This window comes from Octopus bimaculoides, chromosome 12, assembly GCF_046866305.1.
Source record: "Octopus bimaculoides isolate indiv1 chromosome 12, ASM4686630v1, whole genome shotgun sequence".
NCBI classification, from domain to species: domain Eukaryota; kingdom Metazoa; phylum Mollusca; class Cephalopoda; order Octopoda; family Octopodidae; genus Octopus; species Octopus bimaculoides.
Window position 1 is genome coordinate 8,455,831 of NC_142939.1, and position 13,842 is coordinate 8,469,672.

General features: G+C 38.8%; 1 protein-coding gene across 5 annotated transcripts in view; it reads right to left on the reverse strand.

The window, feature by feature from the left end:
* The window catches only part of LOC106880181 (delta-1-pyrroline-5-carboxylate dehydrogenase, mitochondrial), a 28,411-nt gene extending 15,790 nt beyond the window's left edge, over positions 1 to 12,621 (reverse strand). For 2 of the 5 annotated variants that reach the window (XR_016243796.1, XM_014930031.3), the window contains exons 1-2: positions 7,857 to 7,973; positions 721 to 943 (exon numbers count right to left, since the gene is read on the reverse strand). Coding sequence is in view for 4 of the 5 variants with exons in the window: in XM_014930031.3 (XP_014785517.1) it covers positions 721 to 943; positions 7,857 to 7,894 (261 nt within the window). In the remaining variant the exon portion in view is untranslated. Of the gene's footprint in view, positions 1 to 720; positions 944 to 2,299; positions 2,643 to 7,856; positions 7,974 to 10,622; positions 10,871 to 11,503 lie in introns of those variants that run through there. The other 3 variants (XM_052972088.2, XM_014930035.3, XM_014930032.3) reach the window with 3 other exon arrangements.
* Positions 12,622 to 13,842: the final 1,221 nt, after the last annotated feature.

The following is a 13,842-nucleotide window of genomic DNA, read 5'->3' on the forward strand; positions in this document are numbered from 1 at the left end:
TGGTATTTAGTTTCAAGTTTATTAAAAAAGAATACTTGTAAAAGATGATGAAAGGATAATTAGTTTAGATTTGTTGCATTCCATAAAGAAAACAGAAAAAGACAGATGATGTGTGTGTGTATACACACACACATGATGGGCTTCCACACAGTTTCCATTTACCAAATTCACTCAATGACACTGGTCAGCCTGAGGTTATAGCAAAAGACAGTTGCCCAGTGAACTGAACCTGAAACACTCAGAAATGTTCAAACTGGAGCTTCCGGCACAAACGCCAAGCAGTACAGCATCTCATTTCCAAATTTCTGGCAGAGTAAAATATTGTGTCATGATGCTGTTTTTCTCACAGACAGCGCCCAACTGATCCTACTCTACTGTGTAGTCAACAAAATCAAAAACAAACAATTCACATGCGCGAAATTAAAAATATAAGATAGCGACAATTTACCCATCGCACCCTGTTTTGCTTTGTAATTTGCTTTGTAATCTTAAATTTTGATTATTTAATCTTAGATCAGCCCTGATCAAGTAGGCATATGACAAAAGACATTGCCGCTGTGATCTCAGAGTCTCTTTGTCTTTTTGTCTCTTTTCATACACATATCCTTGATTAGATTATTTAATGCACCCTCCACGTTTTTTCTAAGATTCTTAAGTTTGATATAGCATTTCTGCCTTTTAATAACAATTGTTGAAGAAAAGTAAAAGCACTAAACTTACTGCAACTTGATAATGAACGTCTTTCGTTCGAATCTCTTCATCTCCAACAACAAGTGGTATGTCAACTTGTTGGTTTTTGTGCTTCTCAAGTGCTGCCTCTAATCTGATCCGTTCATCACTTCCAGGCAGATAAGACAGAATTGGTTCATTCACAGCTTTAAAACCTTGTAGAGACATGGCTCGTGAGTTAGCGCAATGCTTCACACAAAGCTTGCACAATCTCCTAGAAAAATGAAACAAAAAAAGGGTTTTACATGGACATTGCATGGGATATTTTGAAGGGGAAGGAGAGGCCAATTTACTATCATTAACTTACAACTGTTTTTCCATGCTGGTATGGATCGGATGGGTCAGCTGAAGCACCGCAGCCTCTAGCAACTTGTTTTAGTTTTGTGAGGTCTACGCAATCAGAACTCACATGGGACTAAATAACATTACTCAAACCTTACTCGAGAACCCGTAGCAGACATAAACTTAAACTCACACTACACTGACACAGCCTTCACTCATCTAGTTCTCTCTCCAACATTGGTTAACCCTTTCATTACCAACCTGGCTGAAACCGGCTCTGGCTCTGTAGTACAAATGTCTTGTTTTCATAAGTTCTGAATTAAAATCTTCCACCAAACCTTAGTCACAATTTATGTTCCTAACACTAGCTTAATGATAACTAAGTTATTTTACTAAATTCTTTGTTATATTTGAAATTACTTAAAAGAAACACAGAGCATCTCAAAATAAATACAGTAACGAAAGGGTTAACAGACAAGCTGTATCCTCTTCCTCCATCCACCTCTCTTTCTCCTACCATCTCTACTACTACTACTACTACTACTACTACATTACTCCCTGATCTTTCTATGTTGCCAATTATAAAGTACTCTTCACAACGCAATTCCTAAATGTTTAGAAATGCATACCACCTCTGACTCCACTAACTCTTGTCTATCTCAAGCATATACACAAGGGATCACTTGTAACCCCATACATGCTACCGTTACCCCATCTATACTGCCTCCCTTTCCAGACCACCTGATATTGGCATCCATCAGTTACTCTTATCATCCCTCATTTTCTCACCCACCCCCCTTCTACCACTCTTTCATCCCAATCACAGTTGCTTCCATCAAATTCATGTTCCTGTCTCCCATCCATCCTGGTTCTTCTGTCATCATTGCTCTTTTCTGCTCACCTCCTGAGCCATGTAGCCCTGAGTAAACACTATACAGAGTGGTGACTCTCTAACCTTAGGGTATATTAGGTAACCCCACAAGTGCTGTTTACCCCTATAAATCCACCTAAGACACTGTAAAGTGGTTGATAAATGAGCAGAGATGTGTTTGTAAGTGAGGAGAGGTCACTTTGAATCTTGTCAAGGACATAGCAACCTCTTTAGTGCTGGCGCAATGACAAAATACAACCGTAAAACGTGGGGACAAAAGGACCTTTTAGTCTTATTGGAAGACATGATACCTTTCAAGTGCTGGTGTCACAATAAATTGCATCCTGTACCCTCTGTAAAATGGTTGCAGTTAAGCAGACGTTCTAAGATAGAAACGAAGGCAAAAATAAAACTTACAAGCAAGATGTGGTCCTCCAATCTGTCCGTAACATTGAAGGAGAAAAGGACTGGCACCAAGACAACTCATCAAACCTTTGGCACTATGGAAAGTGGGCACAGAAATGCTGTGTGTGTGTGTGTGTGTGTGTGTGTGTGCGCGTGTAACTGAAACTCGCAAAAAATCAAATCATATAGATTCTGTGTTTCGTCTTATTCACATGCTTTAATTTAATATATGTTATTATTCACACATGTAACTGATTTTGCTGGTATTAATAATCATGAATGTAAAAAGTTTATCTAGACGAAATTTGATAGCAGTCAATAGGGAAGGTGGTTGGTATACATGCTTTGTATTAATGGGACAAAATAGATAAAGCATGTGTTGGTTGTTTTATATCAGTAGGAATTACAATTCTGGATAACAACAACAAGAACAGCATTCTAAAATAATTTTTAAAGACCCACGTAAAACAAAAAATATGTTGTGGGTAAAATTTAGCCAAAAGTGTTAATGCTACGTACATGTATGTACACACATCTACCTGTATATATAGATGCATATCTGGGTACAGGACATAGCAAACAACATGTAGACAAAATGATAAACAGAGTACAGAAAACACACAGGCCACATAGAGAACATTTCCTTCATCAGCTGCCACCATTCTAACACTGGCGTTTCAAAGAGTTAGGGCGTAAGATGTAACAAGTTAGCTTCCAGCAGGTTTGAAAACAAAAGATTGACAAAAGTTTATAATGTTCATAGTCTCTATCTGCAATATTTCTTTTTCTTGCAGAGAGGCCAAGCTAAATGAACTTAAATGTAGTTAAAATAAATATCCATAGCAAACTAAAGCTAAGATGCCATGCTTACATTTTATTGAGGCCTATCATAAATATATTTACAAATTACTACAAAAAAGTTAGTGAAGTTTCAGTGGATTGAATCTCACAACAGTGATGACAAGAGTTTGCAACAAATGGTAAAATGCTGTGCTGGATAAGACCTGTGCCATTTAATCCCTTTGATACTAAACTGCCCGAAACTGCCCATGGTTCTTTGATACAAATTGGCCATTTTTAAAGTAATTTATAACCTTCCATCAAAACTGCTTGTAAATATATGTTCTGAACACCAGTTTAATAATAGCAAAAGTTATTTTATTAAATTCTTCATTACTTTCAAAATCAATTGAAACAAAAATCGGTGTATTACAACAGAAATCTGGTAATAAAGTGTTATACAAGCATGGAAAAACAAACAAAATATGTCAGTGGCAATGATGATGATGATAAGGATGATGATGATGATAAGGATGATGATGTAAATGACAAGAGTTGGACATGCAGATTGCTACTTGTGACCCATAAATCCTTTGTTTTAATTCACATTTGTAGACATCACTTACATAAATGACCTAGGCATTTACATGAGTAATGATGCATCCTTTCATGTGCATGTTGCTAAATAGGCAATGACATACATAATGAATAAATATAAATACTATGTAATCAACAAAAACATATTTTATGCAAAATCTAAACTTCATTGCGAAGGCCGCTGGTTCCTTCCTCCAACCCAATGTTCTAGATATGATTTCTAACACGGGTACAGACCAAGGACTAGAGGAGAGAAATACCGCATTAGTTTTCTATTTTCCATTAACATCTATGATAGTCAATTGAGTAATACAATTTTTGACTATAGTACTATTGCAACATCTTGTCGATCTCAAGGAAAAGTGAATAACAACGCTGACCTCAGTGGGATTTGAACTCAAAAAGTTAAGGATTGCAAATAAATTCTGCATTGCATTTTGACAGACGTTCTAACAATTTTAAAAGTCCAGCCCCAATAAAATCGACTGTATCGACCGCCAAAGAATATACGGAACATTGTGCACTGATTTTATCGATAAATAAACATTGTTTTTAATTTTTACGAGATTCGGGGGGGGGGGGGGGTTATATTTAGGGTTAGCGGTGGGGTAAAACTAAAATTAAAATAAATCGGGCAGTTCCTTTGCAATGTGTATTCTTCGTTGGTTTACCACTTCATATCATTATGCGGACACTAAACAGGGATTTCAAATAATAGATGTGGTATGTTGCACGCAACTTTTGTTCGTTAACAAACGCATAGTCGTATCATATTAAGTGTTTGAAAGACCAGATAGGAAAAAATTTAGTTATAGGCAACATAAGCTATTCATTGACAACGCAATACAATAAAAGAGAGTGAGTGAAAATTCCACAGCTGTTGGTCAGGGTTATGGATTAAATTAAAAAACTGCATGGAAGTGGAATTAAGGCGCGGGATAACCGTGTTTGCGCAGCACCGCCCACACATTAATATATAAGATGCAACAAGAGGTTTACTGCTACTGCCTTCCATCTCGATACTATGGGGGAAGAACTGACGAAGGACATATACTGGTTCGAACAAGGATAAAATGCATCAGCATTCCACTACGAAACAGTGTAGAAACCAGTATAATACATACATGTCATACGCACGCACACACGTGTGTGTGTGTGTGTGTGTGTATAAGATCATGTTGAGAGAGCCTTTGGCACTTTTTGTCATGGACATGTCGATGTTTAAATAGTAGTAATAATATGATAAAGGGCTTTCCAGCTGTGACCATACTGTCTTTTTCCAGGATACGGTGATATTGAGCCCACAATACTCAACGTATCCTTTTCTGGGGCAGTAACTGGGGGAGATTTGGTAGCTACTTCTTGAAGGGCGAGCAACCAAAAAGGCTCGCTGTGGTTGTTAATGCTCAGTCCCACATTAGCCTGGATTTAGACCTATTTTCAAGGGCCTTCGTTTTGTGTTCAGAATGAGGATATCTAGAACTGTATTATTCAATGTCCTTACATATTTTAAGACGACGCGACTGGCGAGGGACTTGGACTGCTATATCTAGCGGGTTGGACGACAACATAAGAGATCCCCACGTTGCATCACAATGGTGGTGATTATTTAAAGTAATGATTTATAAAAAGTATAAAAATAAAACCGAGAACAGAAACATGAGCGAAAAAAGAAGAAAATATCAATTCAACACTAAATACTTCAATGGATCGCACACCACAAGGTTTAATGAAATCTACTGAAGCAAACCAACACGCTGACGGCATTATCAGCTGCAAGATAAACGAAGTCCTCCCTACTTACATACACGTGGCTATATATGTATATTTCAACAATATGAAAATTAAAACAAAACAGAAATGAAACAAAGATAGCAACAGTTTTATGCTGAGTGGACTATCTTATAACAATGCAAAACAAAACTATGAAATTGTTATCATCTGCTTTAGTGAAGATTTCTTTCAGGGGCAAAAGGTAAGAAAGATTTAAAGAATTGCACTGGACCCAGTCAGAGAATTGCAAATCACAACCTCAGGGGCAAAACTAGACACTGTCATCCTCTAACTCTACCAAACAATAATTTTTTTGTACAAAAACAAAGAGTATTGGATTTTTTTCGAGATTAAGGAATATGTGGTGGTCATACATTTCCCATGGAACAGAGCCGTCTTAGTGGCATTAAAGACCCTTAGGAAAACCAATGCTCTGTGTCCAATAGTATTTATTTATTATCAATAAACAGTTCAAAATTGGGTCTCATAGGCTAGTGAGCAACTGCCCAGTGTGTCCATGCCTTAAGTTGGCACTGCTATGGAATAGCTAATAGAATTTGTCGAAATAGCCAGTAGGGATGTTTGAAACTAGACTGGAGTCTCGTTTGTCGAGGAAGTCAAACATCTGATACGTTTCGGGTGCGAAAAATCATTTCAATATCGCCGTCGTAGAATCGGTATTTCGCCAAGTCATCTCCAGTGTTCAACCCATCAAGGATAATAAAATAAGTACCAGTAATATATTGAGGTCGAGTGTACAGAGTAGTTTTATCCCCTCCCATATTTTCTTGGCCTATGTAAAACTCATTTACAGAATCTGTAGAACGTCAGACAAAATAAATGAAAAGTTCTAGATGGGTTGGTTCCTTTACGCCCTGAGTTTAAATCCCACTAAGATCGATTTTGTTTTCATCAATTTATATCGATAAAATAAGAACCAGTTAAATACTAAGAATCAATTAAGTTGACCACATCCTTTCCCACAAAGTTGTGGTTATCGTGCATAGTTAGAAAGCATTACTACCATTGCTTTCTTCCTACATAATAAACATGGTACCGTTGACTGGATCCACACGAGCGTATTGCTGGTTTATCTTCACCTGAGAGGGCTGTGATGGGCAGTGGATATCAAAATCGTTAGATCTTGTGGTATTTAGTTTCAACTCTTTGCATTCTGAATTCAAATGTCACCAAGGTCAATTTCGTCTTACATCCTTCAACGGGGGGAGAGATCAATAAAGTATTAGGTACTAAGATCGATCTAATATTTATCTTGGAGAAGGAGGGAATAAAAAAAAAAGCTAAGGCCAACACTAGCGAGATTTCACCTCAAAAGAAGAGCAATGAAACTAAATACTATATTACCAGCGTTTATTATCAGTTTTATTGTCTTCAATTACAGTGCGGTTACCCGTAGCAAATACATGAAGGTCACAACATCTATTTGCCCTCACTTTGGCTTCAAGAAGTATTTATGATCATCAGATTCCTGTTAATCATTGTTGTTGTCGCTGTTTAGTCCCGTTGACAAAAGGGGTTTCAACCACCAGTCCTATATTTTTTCAGGCATGGTGTATCTAAGACTACACTGTTCAGACACCGGAGTGTCCCAGTCAGATTCATGAGAACTGCTAAAGGTTCCTTCGTTGGCCTGAAATAAATTAGCTTTCTAGCCATGATGATCATCTTTTTAGGAGTGTATAGGACATTATTTACTCTCCTTTCTTTATTTAAGATGGCAGAGTGTGATCTGAGGAATATTCAGCTGCTATTTTCAGCAGATCGAACGACCCTCGATGGCAAGAGGAAGTTGTTTATGGTTATCCGTACAGTATTTCCGTATTACAATACACCAAATTTTGGTGCCATTGTTATAGTGTTTAAAACAATGCCACAAGATCAAACATATATCTGTAATACATTTGGGACACTTGCTATAATAGACTATAAGACCCACAATACATTTAGTCCCATGTGAAGGTTTTATTTAATAAAAAGATCATTTTATTTAAATAGATGCGGAGAGAGAAGTGGTACATGATAGAGGGCAAGGATACAGCCAGCCAGACAGAGTGACAGACAGATAAATAGATAGATAGATAGATAGATAGATAGATAGATAGATAGATGAGACGGACAGTCAGGCGGACATACAGGTACACAGGTAGATAGGGAGATAATTGAACCAGAAAGATGACTGGAAACAAAAACCATGATAAACATACCCGCCACATGCTAATCTGCAAAAACTACTACTAGACAGAAATTACGACTGAATAGCAGGTTGGTGACATGGATAAATATCTGATCAAAATTGTTAGAGAATTGTAGTGTTGCAATTAACGAATTTCAAAGACGTTTCGTTGCAATCTTCCAAATACATAAACGTAGCTACAAAAGTAAAGAAATATGTACAAACCGAGTAACAGATGTTGAAATACTTGGTAATCGCATCATCTTGGAGTATTTATTATGTGTAAGACCCCACCAAATCTAAGACATACAGAAGAGATCTGAAGTAATTACTTCGCAAAGTGAAGGAGAGAGGGAGGAAAAAAACGAGCAGGCTGGACAGATGTATTAGTACATAGATACTCTACTGATGTTGAGTGAGTAGTCGAAGAAAAAATAGTGCGCTAAACGAAAATAATTATTCCTTCACTTGCTGCAGTAATTTTGTCGTTCTTTTCTCTTTTCAATTTTTGCAATCTTTCTCTTGCTTTGGTAGGTCCATTTAATTATCTCTTTCATTCCTTCTCCCTCTCTTACACATACGCGCGCGCACAAACACATACCTACATATACATACACACACACCTACATACACATACGCGCTCGCACGCACACACACACGTATATATATATATATATATATATATATATATATATACATAGTTGAAATTTATAGAAAGACAAAGACAGGTGTATGAACAACAACAAACAAGTGTATTAGTTTGACGCTCGGGTAAATGAAAAAGTCTTTTAGGCTTCGAGCCTACGCTCTTCAACATATATGTGTGTGTGTGTGTTTGCATGAAAAATGAGTGAAATGAAATAGCTCAAAAGTCAGTGGCATGTATATGAACAACATAAACAACTACATGTATTTTAAATGCTTTACAACATAAACTCTTGATTTGTTAAAATTACCAAATGGCAATTGAGAATAACCCCTATGTGGGAAGAGGAGATAATCTCAAGAATTAATAATTCTCTACAGTTGACATGCCATTAATATAAAGGACAGGCTTGTATTCTGGAGGTGTTTCTGCCTCAACAGGCGTCATTAGCATGACAGTTGTCCTAACCTGTCTCCAGCAACCGAGAGATATAGGCATTTACAAAAAGAGTAGAACCAAGATAATTTGCTTAAATTAAACAGAAGTGTATTAACATGTGTGTGTGATTGTATTAATCTATGTGTGTAGGTGTACATATAGGTATGTATCAATATATATATATATGTGTGTGTGTGTACATGTATGTAACCCTAGAACTCCGTCGGTTACGACGACTACGGAACAGATTAAGTCGATTACAGTGCGTAAATGTTACTTATTTAATCGACCCCCGCAAAGGATGAAAGGCAAAGTCAACTTCGGCGGAATTTGAACTCAGAATGTAGCGGCAGACGAAATACCGCGAAGGATTTCGCCCGGCGTGCCAACGTTTCTGCCAGCTCGCCACCTTCATAAGTCTATTAATAATTATTTCTACTCTTGGCACTGAAAATTTTGGGGAAGAGGACTAGACGATTACATCGCCCCCATCGTGCTGACGATTCTACCAGCTCACCACCTTCATACGTCTATTAATAATATTAAATAAAGTGGCGAGTTGGCAGAAACGTTAGCATGCCGGGCGAAATGCCTATCGGTATTTCGTCTGCCGTTACGTTCTGAATTCAAATTCCGCCGAGGTCGACTTTGCCTTTCATCCTTTCGGGGGTCGATAAATTAAGTACCAGTTACGCACTGGGGTCGATTTAATCGACTTGATCCCTTTGTCTGTCCTTGTTTATCTCCTTTATATTTAGCCCCTTGTGGGCAATAAAGAAATAAGAAACGTTAGCACACCGGACGAAATGCTTAGCGGTATTTCATCTGTCTTTGTGTTCTGAGTTCAAATTCCGCCGAGGCCGACTTTGCTTTTCATCCTTTCGAGGTCGATAAATTATGTACCATTTGCGTACTGAGGTCGATCTAATCGACTGGCCCCTCCCCCAAAATTTCGGGCCTACCTTACCTTTCATATAATAATGTCAGACATCAGGTTCGCTCTGTAATTGAAAAGGTACATTGTAATTGTTGCGTTAAAAGCACAGCTTAGTTATATACAAAGATAGCTGTCTTCCTGAAAAGTTTCCAATCTTTCGCTGTTAAAGTTCGAAAGGAAATGAAAGCTGAAGAAGGGGATCCAACATCAACAGCAAAACGCACAGCGCAAGCACAGGATCCTATTACCATCAGAACACATAACTTTTGTACAAAACGTCCAAGAAATAATCCATAAGACTACCGGAAAGGTCAATCAGAGCCATTGCAAGGGACGTCATGAGGACATCTTGTACAAGTCTTCAGTGGTGCAGAAGGGTCAGTTTATGGCGGATGTGAAGAGAGAATCGTTCGATCTTTGTAAAGCGCTTCCTAAAAAAAAAAAAGCGATAAAACATCAAGAGGATGGAGTGCTTCGTTTTTCCTTTCTTCAATGAGAAAAACTCCGTTCAACACTAAAAGGTAAACCAATGCAACGACAGATGGTTATGTAGAGACCCAATTGAGGTTCCAACGGTCATGCATTTAGATGAGGGATAAGTTCGATTGCATCAACCCTAGTGCTCAACTGATACTTATATCGACACAGAAAGGATGAAAGGTAAAGTCAACTTTGGCTGAATTGGAACTCAAAACAAAATGAGTATGAATGTCTAATATCATATTTTCAACAGCACAAATTGTACGGTTGGCATTTGTAAAGCATTGATATATGTGTCAACCATTTCTGTTGCACATTTATGTAAACGTTATTTTAGTTAATGTGGTAAATTGAAACCTGTTATATACTATATTTAGGTTATTGTCCTATTTGAAACTTGTTTTCACAAACATGTACTGAATTGGTGCGCCGATAGGATTGTCAAGCAAGGTCTACTTCGGTAGATATATAGAAAAAGAGAAAAACTTACATATATCTTATTATGGTTGTATTCTCTGAACTCTTATTTATTTCCTACAGAATTATATAAACAAAAATAGTCAAATTTAATGGCGTCCAATGTAATTTTTGTTGTATTAGTCACGCTTTTGATTAAGCGAGAAACAAGTCTTCCATGACTGTAATGTGAAGAGGGTGGCATCTTTTCTTCCCTTTGTTTCTTTCTATCTATCTTTATTTCTTTCTTTCTTTCTTTCTTTTCAAACCATTAAAGAAACACTGAAAACATACCAGATTTAACCATGAATAAAGCGAAAAACTTGAACATATTGCTGAAAAATAAAATATAGGTTTTGTTTTGTGTGTGTGTGTGTGTGTGTGTGTGTGTGCTGTTGTGATATGGATATTGGCAGTAAGGAGAAAGATGTGCAATTGAACGACAAGCAACCAGAGATCAACATAGTATTTGAAATAGTATTTTTTTTCCTTTGCTGCCAAGCATCGACATTTTCAATTTGGAGTGGTTGTAACCCAACGGGTCATGGGTACATCTAGTACATACATACATACATACATACATACAAACATACATACATACATACATACATACATACGCCTAGACATGAAAATATATACATAAAAACGCATCCATAAAACAAACATACAAATCTGCGCATAAACTAACACTAAATACTACACACACACATATGCACAAATACCTAGATGATGTTGATAAAAGTTCCAATGAAGGAGCCTTGAATCTATGTTAGAGTCCGGCTCTTTCTCTATGGACAAGAAATACAGAAATGAAACTGATTGATAACATACATACATACATACATACATACATACATACATACATACATACATATTGTGTTGACATTTAACTACATTTCAGAGTATAGAGAGTACCTGTAGAGTAGGATCTTCTAAAACAACAGCGAAGTATTATAATCCTGGACCAGCAGTCTCAGTCACAATACTACCATTTAAATATCGATGCTTCTTGTACGGATTTTTGAAGTAGATTTTCAATGAGAAGGCTTAAATTTTCTCTTGCTAGCTTCGTTTATCTATAACACTTCATGTTTCCATAGAGTCCTGTTTTCTGTGATTGCTTCCAAGGTGACAGAGAAAACGATGTTAATCGTTTCGATGCCAAGATTGTATCCATCTTTGAATCTCAGGTGCAGGCAACCTTTGCTTCTGTATCTAGGTGCCATTTCAACATGTACGTACGTACGTACGCACGCACGCATGTATGTATGTATGTGTCTGTGTGTGTGTGTATGTATGTATGTATGTATGTATGTACGTATGTATGGACGTATGTATGGACGTATGTACGTATGTATGTACGTACGTATGTATGTCTACGTATGTATGTATGTGTGTATGTATGTATGTATGTATGTATGTGTGTGCCCCGCGCGCGTGTGTGCATATATATGCATGTATGTATATATTTAAGTACTAGCTGAATAGCCCGTCGGTGCCGGGCAATTTTTACAATAGAATGCCTTATATAAATTGGCGTTGGCGCTATACTTAGAAATGGAAGAAAGGGCCCAACTGAGCATAGAAAAAATAGAAATCCGTTTGATGGAGACCTTTACAGAAGAAATGTTCGAAGCGTACGCTCGCTTGGGAAAAGCAAAGTGGACCGGCGAACAGGCCGACGTAATTGCCAACGAACTCAGGAGATTGGCTTAACTGGCGGGATATGAAGGTGAACCACTGGACCGAACGGTTAAGTTAGCATTTGTGACTGGCTTTCCTGACCACATATCGGCCGGGTTGCAAAAGCTGCCGAACGTTAACTCTATGGCGATGGCAGACATTATATCTTGGGCTCGCGTGCTGGTTTCGTGTTGCGGGACGACGCCGGTAGCAGCGACTGCAACAACGAAAAGTGGCCGAGCAAGGAGGGTCAAACAAGGAACGTGTGCGAACATTCAAGGGACAGTGTTTCCGGTGTCAGGGCCTGCACATGGTGAGAGACTGCAAGTCACCCAAGCCTGAGGGCATTTGCTACCGGTGTCGAGAAACAGGACATATAGCTAGCGAATGTCTGCGGGGAAACGGTCTAAGGGACACTACTGCGCCGGTAGTTATCCCTTCGGATCAATAGAGGCGCGTTTTTCGTTACCTGCAGTCGACATTCTGGTGGAGGGGAAGATGTCGCGATCCCTTGTGGACACGGGCTGTACGACGACCCTGATGACTCCAGAAGTGGTAGAGACGTGAAGTGGAGCGAGCAGTGTAAGGGCAGTCGACGGAAGAGAGGTACACTGCGAAGGCATTATAGATGCGCAGATTGTGGTGCAGGGAACAAAGCTGACGCTGCAAGCAATTGTAGTTGGCCTCTTGGTGGACGAGATTGACGTGGTGATGGGAATGGATGCAATCATCCGTCTAGGAGGTGTCACTGTCAACGAGGCCAGTGTAACGTTCGGGGTTGCGGGGAAACCGTGTATGGCGAGACCTTGCATTGGTGAGAACCGCGAAGAAAAGTATGCTGCACACACCATTGGAGACCAGGACTTTCGTACTGTCTTCGATGGACAGTGGAGTGGCACTAGAAGGGAGAGCCCCCGACGTTAAAAAATAAAATGGTCTACTATCAGCATACTCTGAAAGGAGATGCCAGAAGCGAGTTCGAGGGGGAGGTGGAGCGGTGAATTAAGGAGGGCATATTGATCCCTTGGGAAGAAGAAGTCGAGAGCGGAGTCCTGCCGCTGATGGCAGTGGTACAGCCCACAAAGCATAAGGTCAGACCAGTGCTTGACTTCCGAGAGCTGAATGACCACGTATCTTGTCATACGGGCGGCGAGGCCACAGATGTGGGGGAAGATAACAGGGGCCTGTTATCTTTTCGTTGAACATAAAACTACCGACAGTCAAGCCCATTTTTCAGACCAAAAACCCAGGGGCCATTTATGCGTTCCCCATCATGTGGTGAGCATGATCAATGTTTCCCTAGGTGGTGGAAGGATCAGGACGTTTAGACCTTGAGTCATCTTCAAGACTCTCCCTTCTCTCCCTAAATTCAGCTGCCCACTTTTGTACTGATGATAAAGCTGGAGCGTCTATGTCAGCATGAATTTTGTTGGGGGCCAAACCCTTTTTCTGCAGGTACTTGATAACATGATGATGCCAAATTTTGTCCATTTTAAAGATAAGTCTCTACTAGTTACTTTTGAAGTCTTCCTTAAACAACCAGATGTCAATTTACATGGAAAGAAACGATG